This window comes from Mizuhopecten yessoensis, unplaced genomic scaffold (genome assembly GCF_002113885.1).
Source record: "Mizuhopecten yessoensis strain PY_sf001 unplaced genomic scaffold, ASM211388v2 scaffold8625, whole genome shotgun sequence".
NCBI lineage: Eukaryota > Metazoa > Mollusca > Bivalvia > Pectinida > Pectinidae > Mizuhopecten > Mizuhopecten yessoensis.
In genome coordinates, this window is record NW_018407641.1 from 54,853 (window position 1) to 72,848 (window position 17,996).

Consider the following 17,996-nt stretch of genomic DNA (forward strand, 5'->3'; position numbering starts at 1 on the left):
GCCCATAAATTCGTGCTAACCCGTACTAAAATCGTAGCGATCCATTGTTAATCCGCAGTGCATAATGCCGTGACGCTTGTCATTCAGTACTAAACCGTAACAAACTGAAGTTACTAGCCCATATCCGTAGTCAAGCCGTGGTGCATCCGTAGCGGACCACGGATATACATGTAGACTATTCCGGAGTCATCCGTGGGTTTCCATCCGTAGTGGACCCGGCGAGACGATCCGTTAATGTGTGTAATTGTGTGGGGCATTACACTAATCGTTTGAGTCAAAACAAATGTTATCTGATTGACAATTTTGGCCCAAAGGACTTATGTGATAAATAACAAAAAAACAACTATTTTCAAATGATCTTTTTAATAGACTAGCATTGTTCACTTTCTTCATGTCCGAGACAGAAATCGCCCATGAACGTCATTGAGCGCCAACTGGGGAGACAATTAAGTCCCGTTCATTTGTACCAGACCAACCACACAGGACAAGAATCGCAGTATATAATAGCATGATGTATGCTACACGTACATTACACGTGTTCCAGCTCATTTTGGAATATCATGTAACATATGACATATGATGCACGTACATTACACGTGTTCCAGCTCATGTTGGAATATCATGTTACATATGACATATGATGCACGTACATTACACGCGTTCCAGCTCATGTTGGAATATCATGTAACATATGACATATGATGCACGTACATTACACGTGGTTTATCGTAACACGTGATATACGGTACACGTAAAGTACACTTGTTCCAGTGTAACACATGATATATGATGCACGTACATTACACGTGTAAACCTAACACGTCGTACATAAATATGATACACTTAAATTAACGATAAATTGCACATTTTGGAATGATTTAAGATTAATAAGACATTTCATGACTTTCAAATTTATTACTGAACAGATCAGTTATATCATTCACTTATATGACCAATCAATTGAAAGTTCAGAAACAGTTACCATAGCTACAGTTATACCCAATGTAACAGTACCCAAAACATATCGTCATATACAACAGTAAAAGACAATATTCAAATGTAAAATTATTGTTAAATATTAACAGGTAAGTGTATATGTAACCGATCAGCGTTCATAACGTCATTAACACGGAAACAGAAAAATGCCATTCAATACAATGTATACGTTCTAACGTTGACCTTAATGATGATATAAATATAAGCATTTCCAAAATGCGAGATTAACATTTCTCTAAGGTTTCTAGACCAATTTCAATTACAAAAAAAATCAAGCATTTTAAAGCTTCGCGTGAAGAAACAGTCCCAAATTTTTCTGAAATACAACATTATTTACAAGAAAACCCTCTTTATTAATATCTGTCGTAACTCTACATTTATCTACAAGTGTACTCTCTGAAAATTACTTTATTTCTTAATCCTAACCAGGAAAATCTTGATTAGTTCCACCAAAACAGGGTCAACATCTGACATCGCCTCAAGTATAAACACTTTTGATACGCTGACAATTTTTAAGATTACGTTAAAAGTTAAAACATATTTTTTCTGCTCTTTTCAAACATGTTCCTGTCTTGAATTTGTACGTTAGTAAAACGTTAGTGGTTGTCTTGGATGTGGAAACTCTACTCTGTGGTGTAGAATAGGTCTTGGTTGTCAACCAAATTCTAAATCCCAGGATAGATTTACCATATCCACATACCTACAAAAAGTATACACAGAAACAGTAAAATCGATATTCATAAAATTTCAAAAAAAAATCCATCAACAACGTAGTTATACTATGTCCTACCTGTTTATACCAGTGACGAGCCCACTGGTATCCAATACTATGTCCTTCCTGTTTATACCAGTGACGAGCCCGCTGGTATCCAATACTATGTCCTACCTGTTGATACCAGTGACGAGCCCACTGGTATCCAATACTATGTCCTACCTGTTTATACCAGTGACGAGCCCGATGGTATCCAATACTATGTCCTACCTGTTGATACCAGTGATGAGCCCGCTGGTATCCAATACTATGTCCTACCTGTTGATACCAGTGACGAGCCCGCTGGTATCCAATACTTACGGTACCTTCAGTCTTTAGCCTAGGCGTACGATAAACCACATGTCGACTGTTAAACGGCTTTGGTCAGCCTGCTGTGATCTAGACAATTTTTGGCACCATCGGTGTCACCCTGCTCTTCTTTACAACGTTTTAGTTTTAATGATGTTTTCTTTATCCTGAAGTATAAACATTGTCCGACTTTGTGTATTAGACGCCAACAGCGCAAAACCAATAAACAGCTGCCAGAGGAAAGTAATATGAAGTCCAGCCGAGTTTAGCAAATAATACATGTATCATAATTGCACTTATGAGTATGAAATATCAATATATCGGCCTCCCTAAATCTAGCCCTGTAGAAAGCTGTCTTATCAGACCATCAACAAAAGGCCCCATTGTATGATTTGAATGAGAAATAAGCATGTTAAATACGAAAACCTGTCAATTCCGACCTTATAAATCGAGCCCGGTGTTGTTCGGTTTAGACAGTATTTGTCGAAGCTGTCTCAATCCAATCATAACTTACTGGTACTGACGTAAACGTAGCCACGAATAATCATACTTTTACAGAGGTAGATACTGTTTAGGTTTTCAGCGACTGAATAGCAGTTTATGAGGATTTCAACGAGGAATTTTCCCTAGGAACATATCAATAAATATACTAACTCAACAATAGTACATTACCTTTAAAGCTACATATGAAAATTAACTTAACTTTGCGTAATATATTAATTACCACAAGCAGACATAAGCAGGACGGCCACACACTTAGACAGAACTTTCAAAGCGTCATATAATATATTTCTCCGTCTGAATTCTTTCGCTATCAGCATTTAGCCTTTCCTCGAGTCTATTTGAGCGTAGAGTATCCTCCATGATACAGTTACCTTCAGCTTCCGGTTCGTTTTCATTTTCAAACGAACACAATCGAGTTTTTTCTCCATCTAACAAACACAGATTTGATTTTTCTCTCTCTTGGGAACAGAGCTTTGAGTTTTCTCCATTTTGGACAAGAATACAATGTGTTGGACTTTTCCGATTTTCTGAACATTTAGAAGCCCGACTAGGGGAGTTGGAATCCAGACACTCGACCAGAGTTACCTTTCGGATCGTCACTTCCGGTGAAAACTGCTTTCTGCTGCTGCTTCGTAGTGAAGTTTGTTTTAGTTTTTGCGAGGTATCATTACATAATTGTTTGCTGAAGGTATAACACCTGAAGAACAACTCCTTCCGGAACAGAAGGTAAACCCAGGGGTCAAGGATTTGGTTAAACGAGGCTAGTCTGATCACCAAAAGGTCATCCTTCTCTGTCCCAAGATGTCCAGCTACCTGAATGACCAATATCCTCACCTGCAGGTAAAAGATAATACAGATATATTAGAATGCATTATAGTTGTTTCTGTACTGGTCTAGACAATTTCAATTCGCTTAAAATGGAAGAAGAAGAAGAATTTTCCGGACTACTGCTATTCTTTCAGGATGAATAGTGTTCCCACCAAAACTGTTTACTCACAGTACTATCATGTAACTTTAGGCCGTTCATTCTAAACAGTTTATTTTGTAACAATTCGATTGCTGATGATACTTCCTCACTCCTTACACATATGGGCATCAAAAAACATTTGAACCTAACGAAAAGGATTGTTTACATAAACTTCCTTATTTAACACCTAAGATATTACTCAACTTTATCGCTAAATATTTTAATAAAGGCGGCGGTTTTGCGTAAGAATGATAACGCTGGTCATTGTTGTTTATTTTCCCCCTGGCGCTTTGGTCTTGTACATACAGTGTTCGTTTGGGTAAAAATGTTTCCTACTTTGGGAAAATCTTATATCTGGAAAAATCAGAATAATATATTTTGTTAGTGTTGTTGATAGCTGACTGCAATTAAATTAGTTTTCTTTATAATGAATATCTACTGATAAAATACCACGTGGGTTTTCTCTGGGTACTCCGGTTTTCTCCCACATTTCGACATCGCGCGCTAACATCTGGGTCAACTAGAGTGGTTAACATAAATTGATATAACTTGTTTCATAATTGTTGTAAAATAAATAAAGTTGATATTTTATTAATTAAATATCATCAATAATATTTATATTTAGGAAGTACGCAAAACTTCTGTAATATTGTCATTAGATAACACCTTATTCACGGGGTACTAATTGCTGTTTCATAAGATTTCGTTTTAGAAATAAGTGGCATTCCTTACATCAGATCAATTTTTACAATTTACAAGTAAGAACAGGAATTGCACGGTAGGTTCATAGTTTGAACACTTACTTCTTTCAAAACAACTTCCGCAATACGAAATTTCATGAGAAACGAAACACTACGGGAAAATAGGCTGTCTCTAAATGAAAGCGCCCTGATTTCAAACCTTTCAGGCAAGTTAGCATGCTTAATGGTCCACTGTTTAAGATAGTTCTGAATATTTTTTTGCAATCCATTCAACATCAGGTCGACTTATTAAAAAACCTTCAAGCGGATTTTTAAGGAAAATGTACTGAACACATCAGCATGACACTTTACGATAACATAAAACTGACAAACATAATACTGACAAACATAATACTGACAACCAACCATACAGTGTATAGTGTCTAGGGGGACAACGCCGTGAAAAGGTTTTTTTCACATAACGTAATATATAGCGATATAAATAAAATGTACAGTCTTATAATTAATGGTGGCCGTTTCCCACGTGCACGGAGATAGGAGCTGTATACGAGCTCCACTATGATATAGACTTGTTACGGATTCGTTTCTTAAACATGTTATCCAGTTTTTTATGTATTTATCTAGGGGAATACATTTTCTTAGCGATAACATCAAGATGATTCGCTGATAACTTTTGGGGATTATCTGTCTCTCGTGTATTTACTTGCGCGCGGTTTTCAATCCTGCTTGCAACAGATAAATGCTTGTCTGCAGTGTTTGTAGTGTTGCTATTTTCTGTTTTATATGCATCAATCATTTAGATGTGTTTCAATTTTATTTCTTCACCCCTTATTATTGTATTTTTCAGTAAAGATTGACGGTCGTACAGTACATTTTAGATTAAAAAAGTTAATTATTTCTCCGGATCACCGCTGCTAGTATAAGGAAATGTCTAGTAACCATTCTCGTTAACCATCATGGTATGGAGATAGGATGTACCTTTAATTAATGAGAACGTTCCAATGATTTTACATTTCCAATTTTTTTTCTGTAAGCCTTACCAGATGGAATTTCGCTTATAGGACCATGCACGCAATTTGATTAGGCTGATTTTAAAGCTTCTTCTCCCGCCACGATTAACGTCAGATATCGTTACAAACAAACATTTTGGTGACTTTAGTCTGTTCCAGGAATCTCGTTTGCACTATCGAGACAGACATATCAATATCGAATGTAGAAGGGAGGGAAACCTATCTCGCATCCGAACCAGGTACAATTTTATATTGACATAGGTAAATAGCATCCAGATAGAAGAATAATACTCTTGTAAGATAAATGTAAACCAGCTTGTTTTCCCACCCCTTTGGCAATATACGGTGCATGCTCGTTGTGGTGTGTTGAATATAAATACGGTTAAAACTGAACACGCCGCTACATAGAAGTTTCCCCGATCGTAAACCACTCCGGCCTGTTCGGCACGAACCGAGTTTTTTTTCAATATTTGCAGGAAATGTCCATATGGTTTCTGATTGCAAGTTTTCATTAAAATGTCAATACTGACTGAGTTTTATGTATAGCCAGCAGACCCAAAGAAATGGATGACTTGTACAAATGATTCACAAATGTGTTTGGTAATGCTATCTAAACGGTAAAACCAACGGAATTAACAAATATAATTTCATAATTTACACAAAATACACGAAGAATATATCAACGAATTTTCAATGTTTCTTGTTCGGTGAAATTCAAGACGAATAACGGTATTGCTGTAAAAATTCTCCTCAGTAAATATTGAAACCAAACATGCCTTACATTAATACGGCTATATTAACTTAATATTTATAATAGAATGAGTGGTGAAACAAACCATGGAACAAAATGGCGGACATAGCGATGAAATTATATGTACTGAGTTTTTAAAATGCGTTTAACATCATTATGGCAATTCATTGATTATTATACGTATGACTAATTAATCGTACATTCAATAATTATATCCATTACATGCTAAAAACATAAAATGTATAAGTGAACTTCATATTTCACAAATGGCTGATTTTCATACGGAACATTTATTTTGTCAGCATACATGATGTATCAAATTTGGCAGGGACTGGGAGTGCAGGGACTGGCGGTGCAGGATCTTGCAAGGGGAGAGTACCGTAAGGATTTTACAGTAAACGAGTCTACGGCCGCTTCATGACGTCTAGCCAAACCTTCATCTATAAGGACATATTCTACAGCCTGGTCAATCAATTATAGGTGTCCAAATCAATATGATACATATTCTGCTCGTGAGACGATTTTTGTAACATTTGTGCGCTTCGATGAAATAGGCACAACTCTTGCAAAGTTCTCTTAACCTTTCCTTTTCGGTCGGTACAGAGATATCTACAATGTACCTGACTAGTACTACAGCTGACGTATAGGATAATTTTCACAGAAATTAATAACTAGCTTGAATTATTAGCACTTGCGCAATATAAGTTATCGTATTTTGACTTGTATTTTTTAGCAGTATTACATATGAAGTCAGTTTTCAGAAAAAAAGGAAACAATGTCGTCAGATTTGCAAAGTCAAGTTTGAAAATCTTTTCAGTTTGAACATTTTCGCTACTCGTAAAAGACTGCAGTTTGTAATGTCTTCGGTTTGTAAATTTTCGCAGAGTTCGCGAAGTACACACTCATAGAGTTCTCAAAGTACACACTCACAGAGTTCGCAGAGTACACACTCACATATTTCGCAGAGTACACAATCACAGAGTTTGCAAAGTACACACTCACAGAGTTCGCAAAGTACACACTCACAGAGTTCGCAGAGTACACACTCACATATTTCGCAGAGTACACAATCACAGAGTTCGCAAAGTACACACTTACAGAATTCGCAAAGTACACAATCACAGAGTTCGCAAAGTACACACTCACAGAGTTCGCAAAGAACACACTCACAGCGTTCGCGAAGTACACAATCACAGAGTTTGCAAAGGACAAACTCACAGAGTTCGCGAAGTACACACTCACAGATTTCGCAAAGAACACACTCACAGAGTTCGCCAAGTACACACTCACAGAGTTCGAAAAGTACACACTCACAGTATTCGCAAAGAACACACTCACAGAGTTCGCAAAGTACACACTCACAGAGTTTGCAAAGGACACACTCACAGAGTTCGCGAAGTACACAATCACAGAGTTCCCAAAGTACACACCCACATATTTCGCAAAGTACACACTCACAAAGTTCGCAAAGTACACACTCACAGAGTTCGCAAAGTACACACTCATAGAGTTTGCAAAGCCTTTAATGGTATATTTTCACGTGATTTAATTAAGCCTAGTAAGTTCAATTCCTTGGCGTTTGCTAGCCGATTTATCATACATTATTTCAAACGTCATGTAGGATTATCTGTTCCGCGAGCAAAAACTCCCGAGTGATTGACTAATAATAGAGAGCATCGAATTCAATATCAGTTTGAAGGGTCAAGTGTTTTGTTGTGTACAATTAGACACCAATATTGATGGATATGACGATTCCACAAGTAACTATGTAGTACGATCGTGATAGATAATACAGAATTAACTTCCAATTGACGGATGAATCTGCTATAAATTGCTATCTAAATTCAACTTTCATTAACGGTTTATGTTTCCGTGAAAAACATATCAGTGTAGTTATTAGATACAGAATAGAGGGATCTGCACGCGCGTTGTATAGGGAGTGTCCAATCAGAGTCGTACATTGAAAGGATGAACAGACATCAATTTGCGACATCAGTCTAATTCACGACATCAGGCCCACGTAGGGCAAACGACCGGCCGCTTGGGACACAAGGAAAAGTTCCATCATGATTGAATAAAACTACTAGAATGAATAGCTGGAGAGATAAGTTTTAAATTGATACATTGTTACGGTCTGGATAACACGTAAATAATTTATACTCAGACTCAGCGATTTATTTGATTTATATCAATTCTATTGTCAATACGGAATATTAAGTCCGGCATTCGATTTCATCTATTAAACATATATAGTGACGTACTTGTCGCTCTCTACTGTTTGGTTTCGAATTCAATGTTTGGATAAAATGGACCCATTTATAATCAAAATTCATAGGAGAAGCACAGCGGCATCCACATGTTTAACAAATCGATTCGTAACGTTCTACGCCGAACCGTGAAGTATCCATAACGACTCGGGGGTTATCATGTGCCCGGTAGCTGGTATTACATGTATCTGTATACAACGTAATTAATAATGTCAATGGGATTAGTAATGTCAATGGATTGTGTTTTGTAAAGTTAAATCTCTTCTTTAATGAAATAGATGTTTTCTCTGACAGTATTGTATACGTAAGTATATAACAGTGGCCGTTGCAATAATACCAAAGTGGGCGTTTTTACCCCGATGTGAGCGGAAATATCGATAACAATTAAAAATGACCAATATTATCTTAAAAAAGGAAAGATGTCAACAAATATCGGCACATAAAAGCAGTACAACGGGTAAAACGCTTTCACCAACATTTTAAGGTTGATTGTACTCTGGCACGTGGTTGAACTAGGTACTGTGGGAGAGTATTTAGTTAATCAAGCATGTCCCACGGAGCTACTTACAACGTCAAGTTGACACCTGTCGTCGGAGCTGATTACCGTTAATACGGGGTTGTTCTCGACTTTCCGAGGCTGAGTTATAATTAACTTTTATCTATAATGCTATTTCGCGTCCAATCCAGCGTCACCCGCTACAAACCGGAAGCTAATCCACTTCCGGTAGTGTCTATTGCTGTAGATTTATGTCATTTCATTTCTCATTGGATAATGTATGCATGCGTTAATATATGTAGGTGTTAGGTAAGATCTATTCTCGAGCGTAATGGATATATGTGGAATCGGGATGGGTGGTTTTCATCAGACGTCATACCGGCAGACGAAGTTTGAATAACGACTTTATAGGGGAACGCCGTGCTAACGTAATTGTTGTATGTGTCTCGTCGGTATAGTAAATGAAATGTATATTTAGCCGTGTTTATTCTCGTTATGGTACGAAACACTCAGGAAGGAACCTGAGTTAGACTTCACCTGTTACAAACTGCTGTTACTGTTATAAATTAGCCTGAGCCGTGACGGGGATGCATGCTAACACAAACAGGGAGCGCCCTCGTGATCATCCATATTTGAATAAACACGAAGAGCCCTCGGGATAATTATGTTTTCAAAATCATAACGAACCCTCTAATAATTAACGTGTTCACATAAACGTGTTGAGTTCGAGTGATCCTTACTGAACATTGTCTTCACAACGACACGAATAGTCACATGTGGACTGGTATTGCAGACTTTAAAACATAGTGCTTCCGTTTTACGTCCTCGGGCAAAATAAAATGTCCATGATTAATGTCTGCGGTGTAAATGTTCTGTTAGAATGACGAGCAACAGAAATGTGGTGTCTATACAGGTTGGAGCGGAAACATATGTTACCTAACTCTGAAAACAAACTAAATTTCAATACGGGCGACACAATTTGTCATTCTGCATGTACTTTCATTATATACTGCCAATGGGGATGACAAGAACCTGGTGTAGTGAGGCTTTCTTAGCTTAACGTAATCATTAGTAAAATTATCAAATTTGACTTTTTTTTAAACAACCTTCAAAATGTATGAATATTTTTCATAAATGATATGAGGTTGATCCTTTCAAATCCCATGTATTCCTATTTAGTTTGCTAAACCCCATTCCGACCATAAATTTCCATCGACAAAGTTTCGAGTATATTTCGGTAACAACCTATCCCTGATGTGTAAGGTAACAATGCTTCATACAACATACCGTTGCTGTCAGCAATTTTTATTATATTTTTATAGAATTTATTGTTTTGTTATAACAGGTGCGGCGAATTCAGATTTCACATTGTCAACATTATTAAAGATTTGTTGTATTTTATTTCGTTCTGGGATCGAATGTCATATCTGATCATATTAAGCGAGCGAATGCAATGTTCGTGGGGTTTTCATGTAATTGAATACAAAAAATGAATAATTGATGACTGGAAGGTCACAACTACTCAGTCATGTACGACAAAACAAGGGAATCGGGTTACATACATTGTACCAATGAATGGGAACAGGTATGACCTTTCGTTTTAAACTTGACATATGAGGTTAATTTCGATATACGTAAATGAAGCATGACACGAACAGCTACTGAAATAAGTCATATATCTGTTGATTATTTTGATGTTATTTTTTCCGTTTGAAGTCACCAAAATATAAGTAAAATATAAACTGTTTGAAAGATGAACATTACACACACATCGATACAGTAAGCCAAACAATGAACGACACTGCGTCATACAGCTGTTTCGTCAGGCTGCTAGGTCTCATTAGTAATGCTAGTGGCAAAAAAGTCTAAACTACTGTAGATGGTTAAATAAGCAAAACCCGAACAATTTTATTAGGTAAATAAACAAATGTGAGCTACTTTAGTAGAGCAGACCTTCACACCTAGTACTCAGAGTTGTCTTTAATTTTACGTTATTTTTGGAAGAAACGACGTGACATGTTTTGTATACATGATTTTATTTTACGTCGTTTTTATAGTAAACGGCCTATTTCAATTCATGCTGTGGTATTATTTGTTTTCATTTGACTATTGAACTTTTTATAAAAGCTTGCTGTATGACTGGGTACTGAACCGCACATCATAAAATACATTGTATGTGTATTACTTACCATGAGTGGTGCCCAACAGAGTCCGAATACGGCCAGAATGCCTACCAGAAAGATGACCATTTGTATTTCACTGTCTAAGCACTTGATATTGGAGTAGGAGTTTTGGACACTTGTCATTTGACGCATCTTCCATACCGTTGCAATGACAATGAGATTGAGGATAAAGATGGCGAGGATAACCCCAATGCCAATGAAAGAGTACAAATATGCAAACATCTTAACGCGAAGTTCCTTCCCGCGAAAATCAAAGAAACACCACGTGCCTGGGAAATGAAGCACGTTCTCTCCAAGCCCAATCAAAGGAAGACAGGCCAGCGAAAAAGCCGCTCCCCAGAGAGCACCAAGAATGTATTTGACTTTGTGATGAGTTATTTTGGCGCTATAGAAATACGGATGATTCAAGGCAATATATCGGTCCAGTGCCATGAAGCAGACGATAAAAAGTGTCGTAAAGCCCGCGAAAATAAGCATGAATGAGGAATAATTACACAGACTTTGGCCTCCGACCCACTTGAGGTTGTTAGAGTAGATGACGAGAGTGACCGGCGACGTACACATCGTCCCAAACAGGTCGGTCACCGCCAAACCACCAACGAGACGATAAAACACAGTCCGTTTGTGTTCCCTTGAAGAGCGGCCCAGTACCACCAAGGCCAAAACGTTCCCAAACACACCAGCGGCAAACATGACCGCCGGGACGACCAAAGACACCATGGGTCTCGTCAAGGCCGAGTCCAAATCAGTTCCGTTCTCCGCATCCTCATCCGATCCGTTGAGGAACGATCCGTTGAGGATACCATCAGAGGCCGACGACCAGCTGTCCTCCATGTTCAGCTATAAAAAAAAAAAGCTAGGTTAGATTTGGTACTACAACGGTAATTGACACATTATCCTATTATATTTAATCCTGAGTTAATTTCTCTATTACTCTGTCGAGACAGTACCTGTCCAACATACATGTCCACACGAATTAAGCTGTTACTAGATCTATTACTTGACCTATTATCTTGAGATTACGTTGCAGAAGTAAGATTTACCGTCAACGTAATCAAGACGGCGTGTGTTTTTGGAGGAAACGGAGTTCATGTCCGCGGAAGGAGAATTTATTTTATGTGCATATAGGAGGTTTTTAAAAGAAAAATGATACATCTGTCCAATGGTACTAAGCATTTTTCCGTAAATCAACTAGAAATGTTGTTTTTGATGCATGAAAATAAGGTGGGGTCAACATTTCGACATCGAGTGTTTTCCTCCCTTCTTCTGTATATGATCATTGAGGGTGTCATTTTTACCGAAAGTCGATCTAAACCCCTAAAACATGTAAAATTACTCTGAACACCTTAGTTTAGGATGAACTATAGCTGTAACAAATTATCACATCCCTGTGTTCTAGAGGTGACAAACAGGCTTTCCGTAGAGGACGTTAAACTGTTAATGATATTAATGATTATTACATGAATTTGTATGTTGCCTGAGAGAAAACTAGAATTATTATTGCATCAAATATGCAAATATGTGACATAAGCACATCCGAGTGGTCTACACTTCCGGCCAGTGTGTATTGGGATCTGGCCAGTTTGGTATGCAGACGGCTTCAGATGACCGTTACAGATGGTCAGAACTAAGATAACATGCCGTAGGTAATTCACTATCGGAATTCTATACGGTAACCTGTGACTGACCATAGTGACGTATATCTAGAGCATGTAGAGGTCGTCCCGATAATGCTCGTATCGAACCTCCGATCAATTCACGTGTTTAAGTATACAAGTATCACAGATATATTCAACAGAATAAAATATAGCTATAGATCGGCGGATTCCCGGCAAAGTTTTGCTCTTGGTCAAATATAGATATTCCCTGTAATAGATGAGTTTGAATTAAAGTTTTCGAACAGTACTATCAGAAAAAATAAAATAGAACAGATCCAGAATAAGATAATAATCACAACTTAGCACTTCGTGTGAGCCTATTGTAAGTAGCCGTCTTAAAAAACGTTGGGTCAATACTCTTTAGTCTGTCAAGCTACGCATATATAAAAAGTGACATATACAGTTAACAGTTGCGTGTGCATTGACTGAACATATATTGTTGTTTCAGGTACATTTTGTGTTACGTGATTTGAAATAGACTTATGTTGTATATCTACACATAGCGGTTTGAAACATAACAAAACGCATGACGTTGTCTCCTGTAAAGGGGTCCTCGTCGCTCCTTATTTAGCCCATTAAAATCATAAAACAAACAACAATACAGATTTAGGTAAAGGTGTTTTTTTTGTACTTTTTACATAAGTTATAAAGTAAAATTGAAAGAGATGTGCATTCCATACAAGATGGATATGACTAATTTGGTTAAGCAGTAAAGTTTGTGAAAATACTAGTAGAATGACGAAGAGTGTGAGGATACTGGTCATCAACGAATGAAAAAAAGATATTTCCCAATTAAGTTTACATTAGTAATAAACATTCCACAGGTTAATCTTTCAATTTAGTTGCTGTGAATTGCTTTGATATTCGCGAGTTATCTTTTTTAGTTTCCTCTTTCAACGATTTCTTTCTGAGATTTTAGAAAATTAATTTAAAGTCATACATTTCCCTTGTTTCAATGTGCCTGAACAACCATTTGATTCCTTGACCGCGAATAAGTATACCTCGCGAATATTAAGTAATTTATTGTATTCTAACTGTCGATCAAATGGCGTGCTATGATTGTTTTCCTATTAAGATTTCCAGTCTTCCTGTAAATAATCTCCGATCAGCCACATGACGATATCATCGACCAAAATAAGTAAAATTATCCAAAAAAAAATTATGATTACTTTTCAAAGTCCACCAAACTTGTTTAAGATATTCTTCTTCATTTTTGTCCCATTCTATGACAGATATATGAAATGAACTACCTTTTATGAAACATACTAATTTGAAAATCTGAAGAAAAAAATAAGGAAAATCCTTCTATTTCAGGAATTAAAAATGTGTATATTGGTTTCGATGCAACATGTTACTGTTGTTCATCTATAATATAAATATTTGTTCGAAAACCGGGGAAAATAGTTGAAAAAACAAACTTTAAGACATGGAAAGTGTACTGGGTACTGAGTACACCCGTACGTAAGACGTAACATTACACACGAGGTCTGCTACGTAACCTTAACCATATTAAACCCATAAACAATTGACGCTGGAGAGTTATAACACTACAAACCTGTTCAGTGATAAAACCCGGCTCCTAATCCGGCAAAGTGTCCAACAAATCCACTTCAGTCACACAAAAACAGATTACAGACCATGTCAAGTTTTAACCTATCCATGCACGTAATACAAGTTATGATAATATCGGATAGTTGCCATAGGTATACAGTAAGTATACTTTACCCACTGTTCGGTCAAAACTTCCACCAGTTGTTGTGGTAGCTGTATATATAATCATGCTTTGATCACATGATCCATGTTTAGTTTCATAATCAATTTCAATGGTAATGTACATCTCTATACGGCGAGAGCGATCACCGCATAGCTCTACATGGCTGCAGCCACCGCAGCGAGCCTCGCACAGCCGCAATTATTCCCCTCATTCACACTTTAACCTACTGTATATAATGTACATGCTACCGTGCAATGTGTGTATAACGATAACAGCTTTATGAAAACTCGTTGGCGCAAAGCAAATTCGGAAGGTCAAAGGCCTGATTTATTTATATCATTAACTTGTTGAGGTAATTAACTGTAATTAGCACATACAAGATTAATATTAGCCCAGTTGCCAGACAACGATTTCATAAACATGTAACCATTTTCGGATTATCAAAGTTCCAAATTCCGTAAGTCCCGTATTAGATATCACTTATCAATGCTACCTAAGTTATTTCTGCTTTGCCACCCGAATACATTTATAGTCATTCTACAAGCCAGTACTAAACACTACCAGAAGAAATGCATTTCAATTTTCATATTGTTTTTTTTTTTATATATTTTACGGTGAACGCAAAGGAATCAGTGTCATTTAACTCTACTCCTCCCATCCAACATAACGTTAGATCAAACAATAAGAAGATGTGTATGTTTGGCTGTTCCATGAACACCGTAAGCATTGACGATATGGACACGTCCGAACCATAATCCTAGAGAATATAAAACTGACTTTTAAAGCACTAATATATAGAACGTATATATAATAAATCAGAAAAATGATCCTTACGGACGAATAAATATTATATAAAGAAAAATTCTTAACAACGAGTCTTTAGTACTTTCATCTCTTCTGGGAGATTCTTCAGACTCTAATTATATATATATAGTATATACTAACATGAACGGTTAAATCCGAATGCATTGGCTGTGTAAGTTGAGGCAAGATACAAATGTAAAATATAAGAACCAATGGGTTTAAAAGTTGGCCCGATATAAAGATGGTTAGCTTGTCACTCGTTTGAATGGAGTTTTAAGATAAGTGAAAAAGTAATGGTTCATGTATTGCTCAATTCATCACGTTTTTTGTATTCTTTATCAGTTTGTAATGCCTGACCAAAACAATAGCGTGCCTTTTTTTGCCTGTAAAAACGCAACATCGACGGAAACCTACCTGAAACACACACTGCACGTGTAAACAAAATTTGAGAAAAATATAGTAAGGAGTCAGTTCACGATATACACAATGGTGTACCTGAATACCTTTAAACTTGGTAATTAACAGAAATAGAAAATAATTACACAAACAAATATTTCTTATCAAGACTTCATAAATGCTTTTTCAGCAATTAAGTCTTTAATTTATTTTGTTCCCCTTGTGCTGCTATTTATATTCCAATACAGCGGTAAGTGGTTAGGTTTCCGGCCGTGGTGGTCTAACTCTCCTACTCACCAACATATATATTATATATACTTGTCAGTAAATCATTGTGCTGTATTTCAGCCCTGTCATCCGTGTAAGTCCGCCTCTCTTGAGGAAACTTGAAATCCGGTGCTTCGGCAAAATATCCAATAATTCATACAAAGTAAATTATTTAATCCCGAATGTCCATCTCTGTCACTCTCGTGTATAAACCGCTAGGCCTCTGTAGCTGATCACAATACAGCGTAGACAGTGTCTATTTACACACATGTACAATAGACAGATTGAATTGATACAGATCCAGTCTATCGTATTATAATTAATTTTAGGATTTATTTGTTCTGTTTATTAAATATAGATATTAAGTACCAGCATAATAAATGGGATGGGACATATTGTATTGCATTGACAGATTACTTAAGCATTTAACTGTTTTTGTATGGTATTTATGATCTATTTGATCTAGCGCGCATTATGTTGTTTGCTTGCAAAGCTGTGTCATTCGAATAGATCATAAATACCATACAAAAACAGTTCAATACTTATATTTACGTTTTCTCTGCCTCTTATGTTCTTTTTTAACTTATAATTTATATTTAAAATTAAAAATGCCCGCCTTATCGACAGTCCACACAATTTCGTTCAATAGTTTGAACAGCGTATTGTCGCGTGCTGATTGGCAAACAAAGTAGTACTTTGAAATTTTAACAAACACTACAATTTTATTCCACAATTCAGTATCAATACAATTGCGTATGCTATGTCTATAGGGTGATTTAAGTTTATCAATAGAGCTCTGAGCTGAAAGTTAGATTTGAAATTGTTTCGATTTTTCCCCGGAACAAATTTCGCGCATGGACAAATACAGTGACACCGGAAATCCGACCTTGCCTTCTACGAGGGAGTTATTTTTGGAACTTAATTCGAACTTTTCTCTTTGCTCATTTGGTGAAGAATCCAGGCGTGAAGTTTATTTGTTGATTGTATGGGAAGCTGACAACAGTCGGTAGATTCTATAACAGACTCGTTATTTGACATGTCGTCAGAAACTGAGGAACAGTGGATGCGAGACGCGTGAAACTGATAGCGTTTGAAGTGAGTGATCTTGCGACGGAGCACAGGTTCGTAACAAATGTCTGAATTGTTTATGTGTGCTGTGACTCATGTCAGTAGGTCTGTAACATATGTGTCAGTAGGTCTATAGAATATGTAGATTTCAGACAGTTGTAACGAACCCCTGTTGATCAGTGCAGTGTAACAGACGATATTTCTGATAAATTGCATGAGCGTCAAAATTGTTTCCATTGCCGGCATTGATGAGTTCAACCGATGTGCATTTTGTACGATATTGTAGACCTTGGTCTTGTTTTCGTTGTAATAAAAGTGTTTTTTTATTTATTTTTGCACATACATTTACAATGACATTTTCAAATCTCACAATGCCCAGCATTGTTTCAGCAGCCGTCATGTTTATGTATATTGGATATTGTAGTTCCGGTCAGTGTTGTATTAATACTCTAGGAATTGTGTCTCGTGATGCATGGTAATTAAAGTCCCATCAACGACACAGCTTTCAAAGAGGCTGTATAGTGACAATGCCATGCAAATGTAAATATAAATCCTTTAACAAAGATAAAGATAAAGAACTATCGTCTTTATATACATGTTATACACAACTAAAAGCTATACCATCAAACCGAATTTTGAGTGTACTAGCATTCCAAATCTCCACATTTGACGTATTTAGTGGCATTGTTGGTTTGAGGTTCGTGGTATATGTAGTTCTGAGGTAATTTGGTTGCTACTACTCTTGGGCTATTTATGTTGTATGGTTCGTAATTACTTAAAGATAATTTGTGTTGTGGGGTTTGTTACCATTGTGGGTTGTTTGTGCTGTATGGTTCGTAATTACTTAAAGATCACTTGTGTTGTGGAGTTTGTTATCATTGTGGGGCTGTTTGTGTTTTATGGTTCGTAATTACTTAAAGATCACTTGTGTTGTGGGGTTTGTTATCATTGTGGGTTGTTTGTGTTGTATGGTTCGTAAATACTTAAAGATAACTTGTGTTGTGGGGTTTGTTACTATTGTGGGGCTGTTTGTGTTTTATGGTTCGTAATTACTTAAAGATCACTTGTGTTGTGGAGTTTGTTATCATTGTGGGGCTGTTTGTGTTTTATGGTTCGTACTTACTTAAAGATCACTTGTGTTGTGGGGTTTGTTA

The 17,996-nt window shown here is 36.8% G+C and overlaps 1 protein-coding gene across 4 annotated transcripts in view; it reads right to left on the bottom strand.

Moving 5' to 3' along the window:
- Positions 1–357: 357 nt before the first annotated feature.
- The window catches only part of LOC110456288 (prostaglandin E2 receptor EP4 subtype-like), a 56,710-nt gene continuing 39,071 nt past the window's right edge, over positions 358–17,996 (bottom strand). For 2 of the 4 annotated variants that reach the window (XM_021506927.1, XM_021506928.1), the window contains 2 exons: positions 10,942–11,775; positions 358–3,394 (listed from right to left, as the gene is read on the bottom strand). In XM_021506927.1, the coding sequence (XP_021362602.1) occupies positions 2,834–3,394; positions 10,942–11,769 (1,389 nt within the window). In that variant the 5' untranslated portion in view covers positions 11,770–11,775 and the 3' untranslated portion in view covers positions 358–2,833. Of the gene's footprint in view, positions 3,395–10,941; positions 11,776–14,148; positions 14,492–17,996 lie in introns of those variants that run through there. The other 2 variants (XM_021506930.1, XM_021506926.1) reach the window with 2 other exon arrangements.